This window comes from Phacochoerus africanus, chromosome 2, assembly GCF_016906955.1.
Source record: "Phacochoerus africanus isolate WHEZ1 chromosome 2, ROS_Pafr_v1, whole genome shotgun sequence".
NCBI classification, from domain to species: Eukaryota; Metazoa; Chordata; class Mammalia; order Artiodactyla; family Suidae; genus Phacochoerus; species Phacochoerus africanus.
Genome location: NC_062545.1, coordinates 71218775 through 71239661, shown reverse-complemented (window position 1 = coordinate 71239661; position 20887 = coordinate 71218775). Strand labels below are relative to the sequence as shown.

Here is a 20887-nt window from a genome sequence, read left to right as displayed (position 1 = left end):
TGCATTTCCTGATATTTTGAAATTTAGCTTTACAAACATAATTTGTATTATACGGCTAATATTATACTATACAAATAGAATCCTGAAGTAAATTATGAAATTTTTTGATTCCAACAAACACAGTAAAATTAGCTTGTTACAACCTTAAGCCAGGTTTAAAATAAGCAAACTATTTGATGACTTTGATGTTTTGCACCCAAAATGTGCTGGCTAATTTTTCCATTCCATTTACCATTCCGGTCTTTAAACTGCCTTAATCTCCTGCCCTCAGATGTTGACCCTGTAAGAATAGGGGTCATAGGTCAGACTAGACAGACCTCAAAGGATCTGGACTATCAATTCATGCCTGAGAGATTTCTCTTCCACAATAGGAACCTACTGAACAGCAAATTCCTAAATCTAATCACACAAGTATCAGGGTGAAACAGTTATTTATTGGAATTTGTTGATTTACATTTTTCAAACATCTCCAACACCTAAAGAATATTTTTCTTTTTCTTTTGGAAAAAGGTTCTGTGATAGAATAAACATGAGAATAAAGTCATTAAAAGAACTTAATAAAATAGCACCACAAACCTAAGTATAGTTTATTATTTTCAGGAATGCCATGTGGAATTCAAAAAGTAGAGTACTAGATTTCCAAAGTATAAAGTACCTGGAAAATCTCAAATTATACCACAGAGATAATGAGTCAAAGAGATTATACTGCCTCAGAGGTGGATGGGGAAGGGGGTGGAGGAAGGTTACCATGAGTTAGTTTTGAGCTGACTTGCTCTGAAGGTGAATGAGGGTATTAAATAAAAGTTTCTTTTTAATAAAGACGTGAAAATTCAGTCTTTCAATGAAGACACCCTAAATAGATAAAAACAAAAAAATTTTATGGTTTCCACACTTTCTTGCAAATTTAAAGAATTTGAAACCACAAAATGATGGCCCTTTTGTAAAATTAACTTTTCTATCATACATCTTTAATTTGAAAAAAGGGCAAGTTGGCTCCTCTGAGCTGAGGATAATTTAGACATACATAATGAGTTTCTATTTATGTTCACCTTGCTCTTTCTGACCATAAACAGTAAATACATGTTAGGTGTACCACTCTAACACCATTTTAATTCTGGACTAAAAGGAATGTTAAATTTCAAAATCGAATTTTTAAGAATAAATGAAAAGTACCTTAAAAATGATAAATTAATGTGTCTTTCTAACATGAACAAATAAAAGGAATTTCCTACGCTTCCATGCCAAAAGCAGTAATACTGAACATCATAACAATTAACCTTTCTAAACAAAATACATTAAAACTTCAACTCATGTAAAAAATCAAGAAGCTTACACATGTGCTAATGCAGTGATGCAAATGAATTATTGCCTGAAATGGAATGAAAGCAAAGGAACATTGGTATTATTTCCTAAGTTATTTAAAAAATCTCAAGTCAACATTGTTGAAAGGGAACTTGCATTATTATGAATAGCACTTCTTCGACTGTGTGGTTTGGGTCAAAAGATGTGTAAGGTTAAGGAGAACAAAGAAGACAGTCACTACTCTAGAAAAAAATTAGAATAAAAAGGGGGATAAAAAAGAAACCATAAATAGGAAAATACAAATATATATATATATATATATATATGTATATATATACACACCCAACATATATATCTATCATGTATACATGTATTTCAAAAATGTTTTTCTTAATTATATACATTTTTATTCTTTAATTATTAAAGATTAAAATCATTTAACCTACACAGAAAGATTTCCAACCAGTTGTATCAGTCCACATCCATTTTATTAATACAATGTTTTCATTACTATAAACTAAAATTTTATTATATAAAATATTTAATTCTATACTATAGGTTGACATGATTACTTCATATTAATAGGAAAACTCAATAGTGACAAACAAATAAAATCATCATTCTACTATCTTCCCCCACATCTTCACTCTGTTAAAAGTTATTTCTTTTTCCTCATGGTAAATTGTGGCTCTTTAAAGAATAAAAAGGTATCAAGTATAGGCCAGTTTTTGGAATAAGAATAGAGTTTTTAAGTTTTTTATTAACAACCTTTATTGTAGTATATAGAGAGCTTTTTATGAGTCATTAAATCTCTTTACTCTTTTGATAATGAACATAGGAAAAAGTAAACAGCAAATATAAATAAAAAATTATTTCAGTTAAAATTTTAAGACATTTTAAATGTGGAGAATTTAAAATAAAACAAGATAACATTGCTATTGAGTAACTGGACACTAAATTCAGCAGAATTAGGACAGAATAAAAAAAAAACACTTTCTTTTGTAAATAGTTTACTTAAAATTAAGACAGAATCTTTAAAATTACATTTCTTGCCACAAAAATTAAAATCTTCACAAAATATATATAAAACAAATATGTTTTCATGAGTGATGAAAACTAAATTGTGAATTTGTTATTAATAATGTAACAAAAACTTTAAAGTTTTACTTTTTTAACCTAAAATGAAAATTTAACTTAGAAATTAAACATTCTAATTTAAAAACATGTCAAGAGAAAATATATTCTTTTCAATAGACGTTGTTTGAACAATTCACATTATTCACAGGCAAAAAATGAGCCTAGACCTCAACCTCACACGAGGGAAAAAACTTTGTGATTAATCAAATCTGGGGTTAATCAAAGATTTTTTAAACATGACATAAAAGATTGAGAAATATCTCAGAATTTAAAATTTAAAACTTTTGCTTTGTGAGAGATATTTAAAAGACTGGAAAAATAAACCACAAACTTGGAAAAAAAATAACTGCAAATCACGTACCTATGAACTTGTATCCACAATTTATATAAAGAGCTCTCAAAATGCAACAATAAGAAAACAATCTAACAAAAAATGGGCAAAATGTATGAACACACTTCACTGATGAGGATATAAGGATAACAAAAACATAAAAGGAGCTAAATATCAGCAGCCACTTGAGAAAAGGGAATTGAAACTATAAAGAGATACCACTGCATAATTACATGGCTTAAAATTTGCTTAAAAAAAATAGTACTGACAATACCAAGTGCTGGTCAAGATGTACAGCAACTGGAACTCTCCTATGTTGCTGGTAGGAATTCAAAACATTATGATAAATTTGGGGAAATATTGGCAGTTTCTTATAAACATGATACCTGTAACCATATTATCCAGCAGTTTCATTCCTAGATAAATGAAAAATTATGTTCATACTGAAACTGGTACACAAATCTTCACAGCAGCCCAAACTGGAAACCACCTAAATGGCCTTCAATAGATAAATGGAAAAACAGTACTATATCCATACAATGGAACACTACTAAGCAATAAAAATGAATAAACTATAATAATCTGCCTTATCTGTCAGGGACATATTACAGGACTCTGAGTGAATGCCTGAAAGCACAGATAGTACCAAAACCTATATATACAATGTTTTTTCCTATACATACAGACCTATAATTAAGTTTAATTTATAAATGAGGCAAAGGAAAAGATTTACAATAATAATAATAATAAAGTATATGAACGTCTCTCTCACAGTATCTTATTGTATTAAAATTAATGCCTATTCCATCCTAACTATACACTTACACTGTGGCCATAACTTTTGCAGTTTCAACTACCATGAACTTCTTCTCCTTCTTCACAATGTCACAGATAGAAGATTCCTCCATATTATCTTAGCAACCTCAGCACATGAATTTTTTCTTGCCTTATTACGTTAATAATTTTCTCCTTTCACTTAAAAGAAACACTTTGAGGCTGTTCTTTGGCACATTCAAATTGCCAGCATCACAACTCCTTTGTTTTGGAGCCATTATTAAGTTTAAAAAGGTTTACTTAAACACAAGCACTGTCATACTATGACAGTCAATCTGATAACCAAGATGGCTACAAAGTGACTAATGGGCAAAATATGCTGAACAAAAGGATGATTCACATCCCAGGTAGGACAAAGCAAATGGTGCAAAATTTCTTCACATTACTCATAACAGTGCATAATTTAATACTTATGAGTTGTTTATTTCTGGAATTTTCCACTTAATATTTTTGTTGACCATGGGTAACTGAAAGCAAAAATGTGGTTATGTAGAGAATACTGTATTGAGTCATCCAAGCTTTTGAGTGTATTTCAAAGCCATTACACTGAGTAAAAGAAGCCAATTTCAAAAGGTTACAAACAAACCTAGCACAAATGAGTAGGAGGAAGAAAATAAAGACCAGAGTGGAAATAAATGATACAGAGATTAAAAACACAATAGAAAAGATCAATGAGACTAAGAGCTGATATTTTGAAAAATTAAACAAAGTAGACAAAATTTGAGTTAAACTTAACAGAGAGAGAGAGACAGAGGACACAAATAAATAAAATTAGACATGAAAGAGAAGGCATTGCAATTGATGCAGCATAAATAAAAGGATTCTAAAAGACTACAAAAAGAACATCCTAAAAGAAATAAACATGCAACCTACCAAGCCTGAATCAGAAATTAATAGAAAACTGAGCATACCAATTATTAGTAAGGAGACTGAATCAGTTAAAAAAAAAAAAAACCCTCCCCAAAAAGTCCACAACTAAGTGAATTACTCTTGAATTCTACCAAACATTAAAAAAAAACTTAGGAGTTCCCGTTGTGGCGCAGTGGTTGACGAATCCGACTAGGAACCATGAGGTTGCGGGTCCGGTCCCTGCCCTTGCTCAGTGGGTTAGCGATCTGGTGTTGCTGTGAGCTGTGGTGTAGGTTGCAGACGTGGCTCAGATCCCGTGTTGCTGTGGCTCTGGTGTAGGCCAGTGGCTACAGCTCCGATTCAACCCCTAGCCTGGGAACCTCCATGTGCGGCGGGAGCGGCCCAATGAAATAGCAAAAAGACAAAAAAAAACAAAACAAACAAAAAAAACCTTAAAACCAAAACTTCTTAAACTCTCCCCCAAAATAGAAGAGGAAAGAACACTTCAAAACTCATCTCATGAGGCCAGAATAACCCTAATACCAAAACCAGACAAGAATACAAGAAAAAAAAAGGTCAACATCCCCAATGAACACAAATGCAAAATCCTCAACAAAATATTAGAAAACCAAATTGAACAACAGATTACAAGGATCATACATCACAATCGAGTGGGATTTATTCCAGAAATACAAAGATGGTTCAACATCTGCAAATCAATCAATGTGATATACCACATTAACAAAATGAAAGATAAAAAGCAAGTGATCATCTCAGTAGCTGCATATAAAGCATTTGACAGAATTCCACTCTCAATAAATTAGGTATAAAAAACATTCCTCAACATAATAAAGGGTATAAGTGACAAGCACAGCTGACATACAATGGTGAAAAGCCAGGGCTTTCCTCTAAGATCAAGAACACCTATTCTTGCCACTCTGATTTACATAGTACTGGAAGTTATAGACAGAGCAGTTATGCAAGAAAAAGAAAGGAAAGCATTCTGAATTGGAAGAGAAAAGGTAAATCCTTGCAAATAACATGGTATTATTACACTAGAAACCTCCACAAACTCCATTTAAACACTCTTAGAATAAATGAATTCAATAAATTTTCAGGATAAAAAAAATCAATATAAAAATCAGTTGGTTTCTATACAATAACAACAAACTATCAGAAAGGAAAGTTAAGAAAACAACCCCATGAACAACTGCATGAAAAACAATGAAAATACTTAGGAGTAAATTTAACCAGAGAGGTGAGATATCTATATGCTAAAAGCTAAAACCCATTTGATGAAAGATATTGAAGAAAACACAAATAAATGGAAAGATTTCTGTGCTCATGGACTGGAAGAATTAACACTATTAAGAAGTTTGTATCACCAAAAGTGATCTACAGATTCAATACAACCTTTATTGATGTTTCCCATGGCATTTTGTGCAGAAATAGTTCAAACTATTTTAAATTTATGTGGAACCACAAAAGACCCTGGACAGCCAAAATAATTTTGAGGCATCACACCTCCTGAGTTCAAACTATATTACAAAACAATAGTACTCAAGCAGTATGGCATTTGGCATAAAAACAGATACTCAGATTGATGGAATAAAATAGTGAGATAAAAACTAAGCCCACACATATATGGTCAATTAATTTACAACAAAGGAACTAAGAATATACAATGGGGAAAGGATAGCCTCTTCAATAAATGGTGTTGGGAAAATTAGACAGCCACATACAAAAGAATGAAACTTGAACACTGCCATACACTATACATGAAAATCAATTCAAAACAGGTTAAAAATTTAGAAAATATAAGATATTCTCTTTGACAATGGTCTTGGCAATGATTTCTTGGTTTCAACACCAAAAGCAAAGGCAAGAAAAACAAAGATAAAGAAATGGAACTACATCAAGCTAAAACACTCCTGCACAGCAAAGGAAACAATTAGCAAAAAAGGCAACTTAGAGAATGGGAGAAAATTTTTGCAAATATTTTTATCAGGTAGATAAGGGATTAATATCCAAAGTATAAAAAAGGAATCACACCAGTCAACAGCAAACAAGTAACCCAATTAAAAAAACGGGCAGAAGCCTTTTACAATCACATCAAAAAGAACAAAGTTTCTAGGAATAAACTAAGGAGATAAAAAATCTATACTCAAGAAACCATAAGACACTGATAAGAAATTAAAGGGCACAAACAGATATAAAGATATACCATGTTCATGGAATAGCAGAATTAATATTATTAAACTGACCATACCAGCCAAGAAAATTTACAGATTCAATGCAATCTCTATTAAAATTCCAATGGCATTTTTCACAGAACTAGAATAAATAATTTTAAAATTTTTGTGGAAACACAGAAGACCCCAAATAACCAAAATAATCCTGAGAAAGAGTGGGAGGAATCATGCTCTTTGGCTTCAGACAATACTACAAAGCTATAGTTATCAAAACAATATTGTACTTGTACAAAAAATAGGCACATATATCCATGCACCAGGACAGAAAGACCAGAAATAAACCCACTCTTATGATCAATCTATGATAAAGGAGAAAGAATACAACAGGGACAAGACAGTCTCTTCAATAAGTGTACTGGGAAAACTGAACAACTACATGTAAAACAATGAAATTGAACATTTTCCTGTATCATATATAAAAACAAACTGAAAATGGATTAAAGACCTAAATGTATGACTGGCAGGCATAAAACAAGAAGAAAACACAGGCAGAACACTCTTTGACATAAATTACAGCAATACTTTTTTGGATCTGTCTCCTAAGGCAAAGAAAACAAAAGCACAACAAACAAACAAACAAATGGGACCTAATTAAACTTAAAGGTTTAGTACAACAAAGGAAACCAATGACAAATGAAAAGACAACCTATTGAATAGAATAAAATATTTGTAAATGATATAATCAATAAGAAGTCAATATCCAAAATATATATAGCCCATACAACTCAATATCAAAACCCAAGCGATTCCATTAATTCCAATAGGCACATGAAAAGATACTCACCATTGCTAATCACCAGAGATACTCAATTCAAAACCACAATGAGATGTCACCTCACAACTGTGAGAATGACTATCATCAAAAACAACACAAATAACAAATGTTTGTAAAGATGAGGAGAAAATGGTACTCTTGTACACTATTGGTGGGAATGTAAATTGATTCTGCCACTGTGGGAAACACTACAGAGGTTCCTCAAAAAAACTAAAAACAGTACCATGAGATCCAGCAATTCCTCTCCTTGGTATACGTCTAAGGAACACAAGAACACTAATTAAAAGAGATACGTGCACCCAAATGTTATTATTTATAGTAGCTAAGATATGGAAGCAACCTAAGTGTCCATCAACAGATGAATGAATAAAGAAAGCGTGATATGTAAATACACACACACACATACACATGTACAATGGAATACTACTTAGCCATAAAAAAGAATGAAATTTTGCCAGTTCCAACAACATGAATAGACCTTAAGGATATTACGTTAGAGAAAGAAGTCAGACAGAGAAAGACAAATACTGTTTGTTATCACATACATGTGGAATATGAAAAATAAAACAAATGAATGCATAGAGCAAAACAGAAATAGATTTACAGACATGGAGAACTAACTAGTGGTTACCAGTGGGGAGAGGAAATGGGGGGAGGGAGACATGGGGTAAAGGATCAAGAATAGAAACTACTATTTATAAAATAAATTAGCTACAAAGACACAGTATACAGCAAAGGGAATATAGTCAATATTTTATAACAGCTCAAAATGGAGTATAATCTATAAAAATATAATAGCTGTATATGGAGTATAATCTATAAAAATCACTGCTGTACATCTGAAACTAATATAATAAATCTATACCTCAATAAAAAAAATGGGCTGAGGAACTGAAGAGACATTTTTGCAAGGACAATATACAAATAACCAACAGGCACATAAAAAGGTGCTCAACATTACTAATCATGAAGGAAATGCAAATGAAAACCAGTGAGATATCACCTCACACCTCTTAGAACAGCTACTATCAAAAAGACAAGAAATAACAAGTGTTGGCAACAATGTGGAGAAAGGGGAAACCGTGTGCACTGTTGGAAAAAAGTAAATTCATGCAGCCACTACAGAAAACACTTTGGAAATTTCTCAAAAAATTAAAAATAGGACTTCAATACTATTCAGCAATTGCACTTCCAGGCATTTATCTGAAGAAAAATTAAAACACTAACTTGAGGAGTTCCCATCGTGGCTCAGCAGTAATGAACCCAACTAGTATCCATGAGGATGCAGGTTCGATCCCTGGCCTTGCTCAGTGGGTTAAGGATCCAGCACTGCTGTGAGCTGTGGTGTAGGTTGCAGATGAGGCTCGCATCCAACATTGCTGTGACTGTAGTGCCAGGCTAGCAGCTGCAGTTCCAATTCAACCACTAGCTTGGGAACTTCCATATGCCACAGGTACATCCCTAAAAAGACCAAAAAAAAAAGAACAAAAGAAAAGAAAAAGAAAACACTACCTTAAATAGATATATGCAATCACATTTTCACTGCAGCATTATCTACAATAGGCAAGATGTGGAAACAACCAAAGTGTGCAATGGATGAGTGGAGAAAGAAGATATGATTTGTGTGTGTGTATTTGAGTGTGTGTGTATATGATATAAACACACACACACAGGAACATTAAAGCCATAAAAAAGAATGAAATCCTTTCACTGTGACAACATGGATGGACACTGATGGCATTACTCTTGGCATTACTCTAAGTAAAATAAGTCAGAAAAAGACAAATACCATATGATCTCCCTTTTATGTAGAGTCTAAAAATAAAAACAGGGAGTTCCCATCATGGCTCAGCGGAAACAATTCCATCTAGTATCCATGAGGATGCAGGCTTGATCCCTGGCCTCCCTCAGTGGGTCAGAGATTCCGCATTGCCGTGAGCTGTGGTGTAGATCACAGACCAGGCTCGGATCCAGCGTTGCTGTGGCGTAGGCCAGCAGCTGTGGCTCCAATTTGACCCCTATCCTGGGAACTTCCATATGCCACAGGTGAGGCCCTAAAAGGCAAAAAAATTAAAAATAAAAATAAAAACAAAAATCAAGCTCTTATATCCTAGGAACAGATTGGTGGCTGCCAGAGGAAACCTGGGGAAATGTTAATGTGGACTGGTATTAGATTCCTATTAAGAATGTCTTGTTCACTTTGATAGGAATAATGAAACATGGTATTACAGTGCAATGCACCTGCAATATACTAGTTTAAACAGTTTCCACAAAAATGTTTATAATTATCAAAATATAAAATGTGGGGGAGTTCCCGTCGTGGACCAGTGGTTAACGAATCCGACTGGGAACCATGAGGTTGTGGGTTCGATCCCTGGCCTTGCTCAGTGAGTTAATGATCCGGCGTTGCCGTGAGCTGTGGTGTAGGTTGCAGATGCGGCTCGGATCCCGCGTTGCTGTGGCTCTGGTGTAGGCCGGTGGCTACAGCTCTGATTAGACCCATAGCCTGGGAACCTCCATATGCCCTGGGAGCGGCCCAAGAAATAGCAAAAAAAAAAAAAAAAAAAGTGGGTATACATGGTATACTCTTTTTATTTTGAAAATTTCCATAATAAAATAGAAGGAAGTAATAAACATAATCACAGAAAGCATTAGACAAAAAGTATAATATAAATTAATCCAGAGTTAGTTCTTTGAAGTATAATAAAATATCTAATCAAGGAGAAAGGGAAGAAAAAGCTCTTTAAAGCCTTTTAAATATTTACAGAGAAAATCAACACCTTAGTAACTGTTCCAGCCATCACTTACCACTGTCACATCTTGTTTTCTCATTGTTTCAGTTTCAAAAGAATCTCTAGGCTTATTTGAGTATTTTATTGCAGTTTGTCTCTATCATTTTATAAAAACAAATGGCACATGTAAAACTGGAACTGCTAATCCTAGTGGCAAAAATTATGGACATCCTGAGCTCAGTTGAAAATCATTAGTTACCAAATGCGTAAAAATTTTGTTAAAAAGACACACAACATAGGCAGTTGGAGAAGTTACTCACCCTTTGACCACCACTATCTTTTTTCTACATGCTCAGATCACTCCCTCTAGTCCTCCAGCTACAGTAATTCTCTGGCTGCAGTTGCACCCTACCCACCATGAGGCTGCCACCTCTTTGTGTCTTTACTCAGTACCCAGTTTATATGCTATGATCCACCACTACAACTAATCCCTTGCTCAGTGCTCTTGCTTCTCTCCTTTCATTATTCTCAACTAGGAAAGCCCTAATTCTAGTTAAATCCATCTTTCTGCCTATTTGACAGCTGTAGCAAGGATGTCAGCAAAGGCTGGAGAAAATTCATGATCATACTGACTAACTTTATTTTAAATTCATGCCCCCTAACCATAGTGGGTTTTTGATCTAGCTGGGAATTCTACATTTCACTCCTTAATGCATTCACTCTTCTATTTTCCTATTTTAAATCTTTTCCTTTCTTTTTAAATCCCCATAACCTCCTCTTCCACCATCACTCACTTGATGGCCTTGCTTCAAATTTCACTAAGCAAATAGCATAAAAATGTGAGAATCTTACCCCATCCTCACAAGTACCTACCCATTTGTATCTATACCTGTATATGTGCCTTACATCCCATTTTGAAGAACAAATTGTCTGTGCTTATGTGGCTAGCTCTCTCAGTTGTGCTTTAAATCCCAATCAAAGAAATCACTCCATCAATTTTCCTCTCCCCCTCTTGAATGCTCAATCTTTCCTTTCGTACTAGACTATCCCCACTAGCGCATAAACATGCTATAATTTTTTCCCCTCAGCTACTGCTTCACTTTTCTGCTCCCATTTGTAGGAAAACTAAAAAAATTGTCTATATTTGCTGTCTCCATGTCCTCTCTTTTCCTTCTCAGTAGAACACAAATCCACTCAGGCTTTCACTCCCACCAGTGCATTCAATCTGATCTCGCCAACTTCACCAAAGACTTTCTTGTAGCTAAATTCTCAAGTCTTGGTGGTCATCTTACTTGATCATTTTCACCAGCAGCACCATTGAACACATCTAATACCCTTTCAAGCACTTCTTGCCTTGACTTTTGAAATAAAATCCTCTCTTGGTTACAAAGTTCTGTTAATTTCTGCTGTTCGCATCTCCTAATCTTTTTGATCTCTACGTGCTGAAATGGCCTAAGGCTCAGTCCTCTTCCTTTTACTTTCTTTCTTTCTTTTTTTTTAATTTTTTTGCCTTTTTAGGGGTGCACCTGCAGTATATGGAAGTTCCCAGGCTAGGCTACGAGTCAAATAAGAGCTGCAACTGCTGGCCTACATCACAGCCAAAGCATCTCTGGATCTGAGCCATGTCTGCAAGTTATACCACAGCTTACAGCAATGCCAGATCTTTAACTGACTGAGCAAGGCCAGGGATCAAACCCTCATCCTCACAGATACTAGTCGGGTTCATTACCACTAAGCCACAAGGAGAACTCCTCCTCTTCCCTATTCTATGTATACCCACTCTGACAGTGATCTCATTTAGTCTTAAGGCTGTAAATACCTCATTTAGTCTTTTGGCCAAATACCACCCAATTCTTGCCTCCAGCTCTGGAACTCCATATTTATGCACACATCTGTTTAACCTACATTCCACTTAGATGTCTATTATGCACATCCAGTTAAAACATCCAAAACCATACTTCTGATTGTTTGCTCCTTCCCTGCTTCTTCATCTTGGTAAACACTCCCTTCATTTTTCTAGTTGCTCTGGCCAATCGAATCCTGGAGTCTTCCTGAACACTTCACTCTCTCTTATAGTCAACATCTGATCTGGCAGTAAATGCTGTTGTTTCTACTTTCAAAACATTTCAGAAATTTTGCTCACCACTCCTACTCTAGCATCCCAATGGGAAACACCATAACCTCTTCCCTTTCTGGTATTACCAGAACTGCCTTCGTGTCATCTATCAGCTGCCATCTTTGTTCTCCACTTTAGGTTGTTTTCACAGCTGCCTGAATGATACTTTAGGTAACTAGATCTGCTCATGTTACTTTTAAATTTAATATTTTCCCAAAGATTTCTCATTTTTCCCCAAATCAAAGCCCTTACAATGGTTGACAAGATCCTACATGAAGGAATGTCTTGCTATCTTATTTCTCTACTATCAGCTCCCATAACTCTCTCTTGCAGTGATTCCAATTCAGCACATGTGTAAAACATGCCACAACTACAGTTAAAGAGTTTATCTAAAAGACATAGGAAAAGAAAGGATTTTGTTTCATTTTACTCTGCTTTACTTGAATGTATGTGGATATATAATCTCTCTTTGGGATTAAAAAAAATCACTTTAATAGGTAAGCGTATCATTATACTTTCACATGTTTTCATGGACTTTTCTTTATATAAAATGAACTCCTAAAAAATGAAGATGGAAACTGAATTTATTCTCTTACTGATGGCTTTTCAAACCAGTATGAAAATATGCACTAGACGATAAACACTGTAGTGACAACTACTTAGCAATCTGCAGAGGAAAGAAAAGCTCCACCCTTATAATCCTCTCTTCCAAAATAGTTACATACAAAAAAAGACAGTAAAATGTAAAAGATAAATTAATAAAAATTATGTAAGAAAATATACATGAATTCAGTATATTTTCAATTTGGTGGTTTGAAAAGCCAGATAATATTAAGGAGGGAGTGACAGACTTATCAAAACATCAGTACTATTTTTAAAAGTCTCTATAATTAAAGCTAAAATACATTTCACAAGCTGAAAAGGATATTTCTTATATATTTGAGACAAAGATTAACATGGGGACTTTATAAGAGAATGTGCGATAACAGGAAATAGATATTGGTCTCTGCTCCTGGTTCCCAGCACAGAGCTCCTAAGACCTTTGTAACTTCCTAAATGACAAGAACACTAGTAGAACAGAAATAAACTCATGGACACAGAGAACAGACTTGTGGTTGCCAAGGGGGAGGGGGAAGGATTAGAATGGACCAGGAGTTTAGGGTTAGTAGATGGGAACTATTACCTTTAGAACAGATAAGCAATGAGGTCCTGCTGTACAGCACAGGGAACTCTATTCAATCACTTGTGACAGAACATGATAGAATACAATATGAGGAAAAGAACATATATATATATATATATATATGTATGATGGGGTCACCTTGCTATAAACAGATACTGATAAAACATTGTAAATCAACTATAATAAAAAATTTTTTTCAAAGAAATCCAATAGAACTTTTTTCTCTAATATTAGTCTTTGATCTCTGTTCCTGACACAAGACTCTTGAAACCCTTAAAATTTCCTGGTGTGACAGAAGGGTTTTCTGTTCTTTTTTTTTTTTTGTCTTTTTAGGGCCACACCGGCAGTATATAGAGGTTCCCAGGCTAGGGGTCTAATCAGACCGGCCTACACCCCAGCCACAGCAACGCCAGATCCGAGATCTGTGACCTGCACCACAGCTCACACACAAGATCCTTAACCCACTGAGCAAGGCCAGGGATCGAACCCACAAACTCATGGTTCCTAGTCGGATTTGTTTCTGCTGTGCCACGATGGGAACTCCCGGTTTTCTGTTCTAATGAAGTGACTCTGGGTGGGCTACCAGATGGCTCCTGGATGAGGGTCACTACAAGCTCCAGAGGCTCAGAATTGTCATCCACCCCCAATTTTCTTGAAAGAAGGGAAAGGGGCTGAAAAACCTTTGTTTTTCAAACCTATGTGATGAAGCCTCTGAAAAATTCCAAAAATATGAGCTGGAAAGAGCTTCTAGAGTGGTACACAATCCACACTGAGAGGGTGAAGCACCCTAGCCTCCTGGAGACAGAAGTGTGCTTGGGACCCTCCCAGACCTCTCCTAACGTATCTCTCCATCTGGTTGTTCATCCATATCCTTTACCTGGCTGTTGTCATATCCTTTAATAAGCTGAGATATATATATATATATCCCTGAGTTCTGTGAGCCACTCCAGCAAATAAATCAAACCTGAGGCAGGGGTCATGGGGCCAACTCAGACAGGAGTTGCACTGCAACTGGCATCTAAATTACAGCGGGAGCAGTCTCGTGGGACTGACCACTTAGGCTGTGGGAACAGACACTATCTCCAGGTAGATAGGGTTAGAATTGAGTTAAAGTGTAGGACAGCCAGCTGGCATTGTGGAGAATTGCTTGGTGTACGGAAAAACCTCCACACATTTCATGACCAGAAGTATACTGTTCTCTGTAAAAGTAATGGAGACACAAAGGTGAGAAACATAAAATGGAAAAACTGAGTTTTTCCCAGCATAGGAAAGAGGAAAACAGATTTTTTTCTAAAGAGAGAACTTAGATATCAATAACAGCAAATGAACATCTCAGTAGAAAAATAAGCAAAGACAAGAAACACACAATTCATAGATAAAAAAATAAAAATGAAAATTAAAGCGTAAGAATATATTTAACCTCAAATCAAAGGAGGCAAAGAAAAAAAATGAGGGGCATTTGTTAACCTAAGTAACTGGAAGAGATTAAAAAGATGACATTATTCAATGAACAGTCTCACTTTTAAAGCGGTTATACATTGGCCTTAAACGTTTCTGAAGAGTAGTTTGGAAACTGATATCAAAATTTTTTAAGTGCATAGGTTTTTGTTTGTGTGTTTGCTTTTGCTTTTTAGGGCCACACCCTCAGCTTATGGAGGTTCCCAAGCTAGGGGTCGAATTGGAGCTGTAGATGCTGGCCTATACCACAGCCACAGTAATGAAGGATCTGAGCTGCATCTGGGACCTACACCACAGCTACGGCAACGTGGGATCCTTAACCCACTGAGCAAGGCCAGGGATCGAACCTGTGTCCTCATGGACGCCAGTCAGATTCGTTAACCAGTGAGCCATGATGGGAACTCCAAAGTGCATAATTTTTGACCCAGATTTTTCACTATTAGGTATTTAACTCATCATATAATCAGACAATTTTTCAAAAAAAAAATATATATGGATTCTTACTGTGGTGCTATTGATAAATTAAAAATATTGAAAATAGCCTAAATTTAACAATTAAATTAATTTAGCATAGTCTCGTTTAAATTTTGGTACATTCACACAACAGAAATTTATGCAGGTGCTAAAGACTGACATGAAACATTCCACCACACCCTGTTAAGTGAAAAAAAGATGCATTTCAAAAACAGTGCATATGTATTGATTCCTACCTCTAGTTAAAATTTCCAGTGATTTTTTTTTTAATATTTGAATTTTCAGTATTAAGTTATCTTTTCAAAGCAGAAAAACAATAAGTGTATTTTCACTTGAAAAAGACTGGTTAGGTGTTAAGATGTTCAGAGGGGTACCTCTGTCTGTTGGAAACTTCAATTCCACATCGTGGTCTCCAGAGAGATGGAAATCGTGGGTGGGAGACTGTCCAGTGCTCAGTGCTAAAGGCTTAGGTAAGTACATTCTTCAGAGAGTTCAAACTGCAAGATGGCCTATATCTCTAATAAATTCCACTCAAATACTCATCGGTGGCATTTTATTTTGGCTAGATGATATAAAGTCCAATAACATCATGAAAATATAAACTGAGTTTTCAGAAATCTTTTCCAAATACAATCAACTCAAAATCAACAAAGTAAAATTACCTGTCTCCCTTTGGTTTTCTTTTTTGTAGTGTCTTCCCTTTCGGTCTTCTTTCACTTCCTAAACAGGGGCTCCCACCAGGTCCTGTTACCCGTATTGATTCAAGGCCTTTGGAAGATTTTTTAAATGTGAATTCCACTGGTTCTCCTTCTTTTAGGCTTCTAAATCCTTCCATGAATAATTTGCTCTGAAAAGAGCAGTGGAGGGAGAGAGAGAGAGAAAGAGAGATCAGGATCATTAATGCTTTACACATTATCTCTATGATTTTAAAATTGACAAAAGATATTTGCAGTTATTCATTATAAGGCATAAAATCTTACAAAGATCCTTTTTTTTTTTAAGTTCAGTGAAAGGTACACCATTTAAAAGTTTCCTGTTGCAATGCTAGAAGCGGGAGAATAAAACTTACACCATATTTAAGGCAACTTGGCAATACTTACAAAATTCAAAAATGTTTATTTTTTGACCCAGCAATTCCACTTCAAGGACTCTCCTACAGACATAGTCACACAAAGCTCCCCCCACAACCTGTATCAAAATTCACTACAGCACTGCTGTCTGGTAAAAAAATTACAGCTCTTCTAATGTTCATCCATGGGAAACAGATTAAACAAATTAATAGTAGAGCTATATAATGTAACATTATTGAGCCATTAGAGGATAACATGTATTTTTTGTCTTTTTTTTTTTTTTACAGCTGCACCCACAGCATATGAAGTTCCCAGGCTAGGGGCTGAGTCAGAGCTATAGCTGCTGGCCCACACCAAAGCCATAGCAATGCGGGATCTGAGCTGAGTCTGCAACCCACACCACAGCTTCCGGCAACGTCTAATCCTTAACCCACTGAGCAAGGCTAGGGATTGAACCTGTATCCTCGTGGATGCTAGTTAGATTCATTTCTGCTCAGCCACGACAGGAATTCCAGAAGGTTACATGTATTAATGTGGGAAAGACAAATATGTAATACTGTTGAGTAAAAAAAATTAAGGGTAAAAAACAATGTGTCCACCATAATCCCATCTATATAAAGAAGTTTTTGTTTTTGTTTTTGTTTTTTTTGTCTTTTTGCTATTTCTTTGGGCTGCTCCCGTGGCATATGGAGGTTCCCAGGCTAGGGGTCGAATAGGAGCTGTAGCCGCTGGCCTACGCCAAAGCCACAGCAACTCGGGATCCGAGCTGCGTCTGCAACCTACACCACAGCTCATGGCAACGCCGGATCCTTAACCCACTGAGCAAGGGCAGGGCTCGAACCTGCAACCTCATGGTTCCTAGTCGGATTCGTTAACCACTGCGCCACGACGGGAACTCCAAGAAGTTTTTAAAAGATACATGTTTAGTGCTTGGGTTGTGGGATGGAAATCCTATGAAATTGAATTGTGACGATCATTATACAACTACAGATGTGATAAATTCATTGAGTAATAAATAAATAAAAGATGCACGTTTACATGTATACATGCAGCAATGAGATCTGGAACAACAAAACAGCAAATTATAGTCATTTTTGCCAGTCTTTTTTGGGAAAAAGGGGAAGATTTCGGATACACATATTATTGTACATCATTGTAATGTACTAAGCTTTGAGCTTTTTTTTTGACCATGCCTGCAGCATGTGGAAGTTCTAGGGCCAGGGATTGAACCCATGCCACAGCAGTAACCAGACCCACAGCAGTGACAAAGCCAGATCTTTAACCTGCTGAGCCACCAGGAAACTCCTTAAATGGCTCTTTCAATCTCTTTCAAAGGCAATGTGCCAATTCAAAATGTACTGAAATAATTAAATCAGTCATTTTATTTATTTCTTCAAATCCCCTTGGGTACAGTTTACAGATCTAATCTCAAGGACCACGTAGTTTTTAAAGACTTTTCTGAACTTGGGGGCAAAAGGAAGCAAATCTGAATATTGCAGGAGATCTTGGTTCAAGTATAGTTCTTTAAGTCAATAACTATGCAGCTCTGAGTGAGCCATTTATCTCCTTTTTGTTTATCTGTAAATTTAAGGGATTGAGTTCTCCCACATGTCCTCTGAGGAAAAAGCATTCTGAAAAGACCCTAGGAAAAAAGATTTGGTGGTCACATACGTTTAGAATTGCTATCTATAGTTTCTCCTTAGTTGAACCATAGTAGGTGTTAAAATCTCTGAGGTTCCATAGCCTTCCCCACCGCCACAGAAATAAAAACCTTGTGTAACTGTGTTCAACCCAGCAATTTCCAACCTAATTGATCTCAGAGTGCTTTCTTTATAACCAGAGATGACTAACATACTTAGGGAAATGTTGGACCAGAAAAATCTCCACCCTTCCCAAGTCTATGACTCTAAAGGCAGGTAAATACTTACATGTAACCAAATAATTACATGGAAACAATAAAAATAACGCTTCAAATTTCAAGGATAAAAGAGAACAGTCATTGTGAAAGTAATACAACACATGAAAACAGGGTTTTTAACCGGTTTCTAATGCAGGTCATCTGACACTGAGAAACCTTCATGTGGAAGTACAATTTGGCAGCATCTTTACTGCTCTGATGGATGCTATATAGGAATGCGGTGGGGGGAGGGGGACACAGATAACTGCCTACACGCTTTAAATGTTTTTTTAAATTTTTTTTTGAAAGCTTTATATACTATTTCCAAATCTTCTATTTTTTTGTTCTTCTAAGCTCTCTCCTACTTATTAATAGTCCTTTGTTTTCATTTTCCTTCTTACTCCCCACTCAAGAAAGTGCAGATTATCAAATCAGATGAAGTGGAGCATCAGTCACCTACCACAATTAAGAGAAAGGAGGGATAGTTTTAATTAGAGCTATCATAGGTTCATATTTTGTTTCTGGAATCAACATTCTATCACTTATTTCCTCATAGTTCCTTGTGTACAGGTACTCTTAATTTGATTTCATTTTCTAGTATTACAATTTTTAAAAGGTATTATTTATAAGTGAACTGCTTTTCCAAATTTGCTCTTATGGACCACTAAGTTCTGACTATTCTTCATGATATTGTGAAAGAATACTTTTTTTTGTTCTATCATTTACTGCCCCCCTTCCCCAAATGAGTACAAGGTAATCTAGATTCACAATAATTGACACACACACGCACACAAAAAGTCCCTAAGAAACTATAACGGCTTTGCAAGAAAAGGACAAGAATTCACAGAGAGTATCCTATCTTTGCTATTACACCAAAATTGCAGCTACATAAGTGGGAAAGATTTGTTGAAAGATGGGAAAATAGATCATTTTATTTCTTCACAAAAATCAACTTCTCCTCTTGCCTTGGAAATTTTTTATTAGAAGTGCCTCCATTTTTCGAATCACACTGGTTTCAGTCCTTAGTTCTACCATTTATTGAATTGTGTGCATTCTTACTTCATAATCTCATCTGCCCCGACCATTTCATTGGATTGCTGCTGCCCTTCCTCTGGTCCTATCTCCTACCTGGATGAGTGGAAATTTCTTCACTGCTATTTCAGCATCACATCTCCTCCCTACTCCTTAGCATGCTCTACATTTGCATATCTCTCTGAATAAATCAGCCTGTTCCTCTCCAGTTTCAAAAAATCTACAATCTGGAGTTACCATAGTGGCTCAGTGGTTAATGAACCCGACTAGTATCCATGAGGATGCAGGTTCACTCCCTAGCCTTGCTCAGTGAGTGGGTTGAGGATCTGGCGTTGCAGTGAGCTGTGGTGTAGGTCGCAGATGCAGCTCAGGTCCCGTGTTGCTGTGGCTGTGGCATAGGCAGGCAACTTCAGCTCCGATTCTACCTCTAGCCTGGGAACTTTCATATGCCACGGGTGTGCCCCCTCCCCTGAAAAAAGACCAAAGGGAAAAAAAATCTACAATCCTCTTAAGTTGTAGATGAGACCACTCTAATGTTACCTCTAGTCCCATTTGTCAGTTCCTTTCCCATTACTCTATGACACAACTCCTCCATTAATAAAGCTGGCTGACTTGTACTTTATTGAACATACTTGATGTTTTCTCACCTCTGTACTCGAGCTTATGCTGGAGCAGATACACTGTCTTAGTCATAGCTATCTATCAAAATCTTACTCAAGATTCAAGGCAGAAACTCATGGACTTGGAGAAGAGACTTGTGGTTGCCAAGGGGGAGAGATAGGGAGTGGGATGGAGTCCGGGGTTAACAGATGCAAACTATTGCTTTTGGAGTGGATAAGCAATGAGATCCTGCTGTGTAGCACAAGGAACTACATCTAGTCACTTATGATGGAATATGATGGAGGATAATGTGAGAAAAAAGAATATTTATGTGTGTGTGTGTTAGACTGGGTCACATTGCTGTATAATAGAAATTGACAGAATACCATTAACCAACTATAATGGAAAAAATTAAAAAAAACATTTAAAAAAAAGATTCAAGGCAAAATTCAGATCATCCTTTATGCATCATTCTCAATTACCCAAGGTGGTAATTCTCTCCTTTTTCATTTAGTTGATTCTCCTATATACTTTTTACAATTCACTGGTGTGTAATGCATATATTTGTGTATGCCTTACTTCTATCTGCTCTTTTGGACTTTTCTCCTGAAGGCAAGCGATTATGATATATATCTCTGTTTTTCCTAAATGGTTTAGCCCAATGCCTGCAAATAACTATCATTCAGTAAGTACTTAAAGGAGTCCTAGACTATTTAGTCCAACTTCCACTTGAAAAAAAGGTGGACTGAACCCTAAGAGGTTAAGAGAATTGCTGAAGCAAAGTTAAACTTCCCAGCTCCTACTTCTGCTATATAAAATAACTTCTCCTATTTTTAGTGTCAATG

General features: G+C 35.9%; 1 protein-coding gene across 4 annotated transcripts in view; it reads right to left on the bottom strand.

Moving 5' to 3' along the window:
• LIN28B (lin-28 homolog B) overlaps positions 1-20887 on the bottom strand; it is a 133140-nt gene that overhangs the window by 44000 nt on the left and 68253 nt on the right. For all 4 annotated transcript variants that reach the window (XM_047769362.1, XM_047769364.1, XM_047769363.1 and 1 more), the window contains one exon: positions 16106-16290. In XM_047769362.1, coding sequence (XP_047625318.1) covers positions 16106-16290 — 185 coding nt within the window. The remainder of the gene's footprint in view (positions 1-16105; positions 16291-20887) is intronic.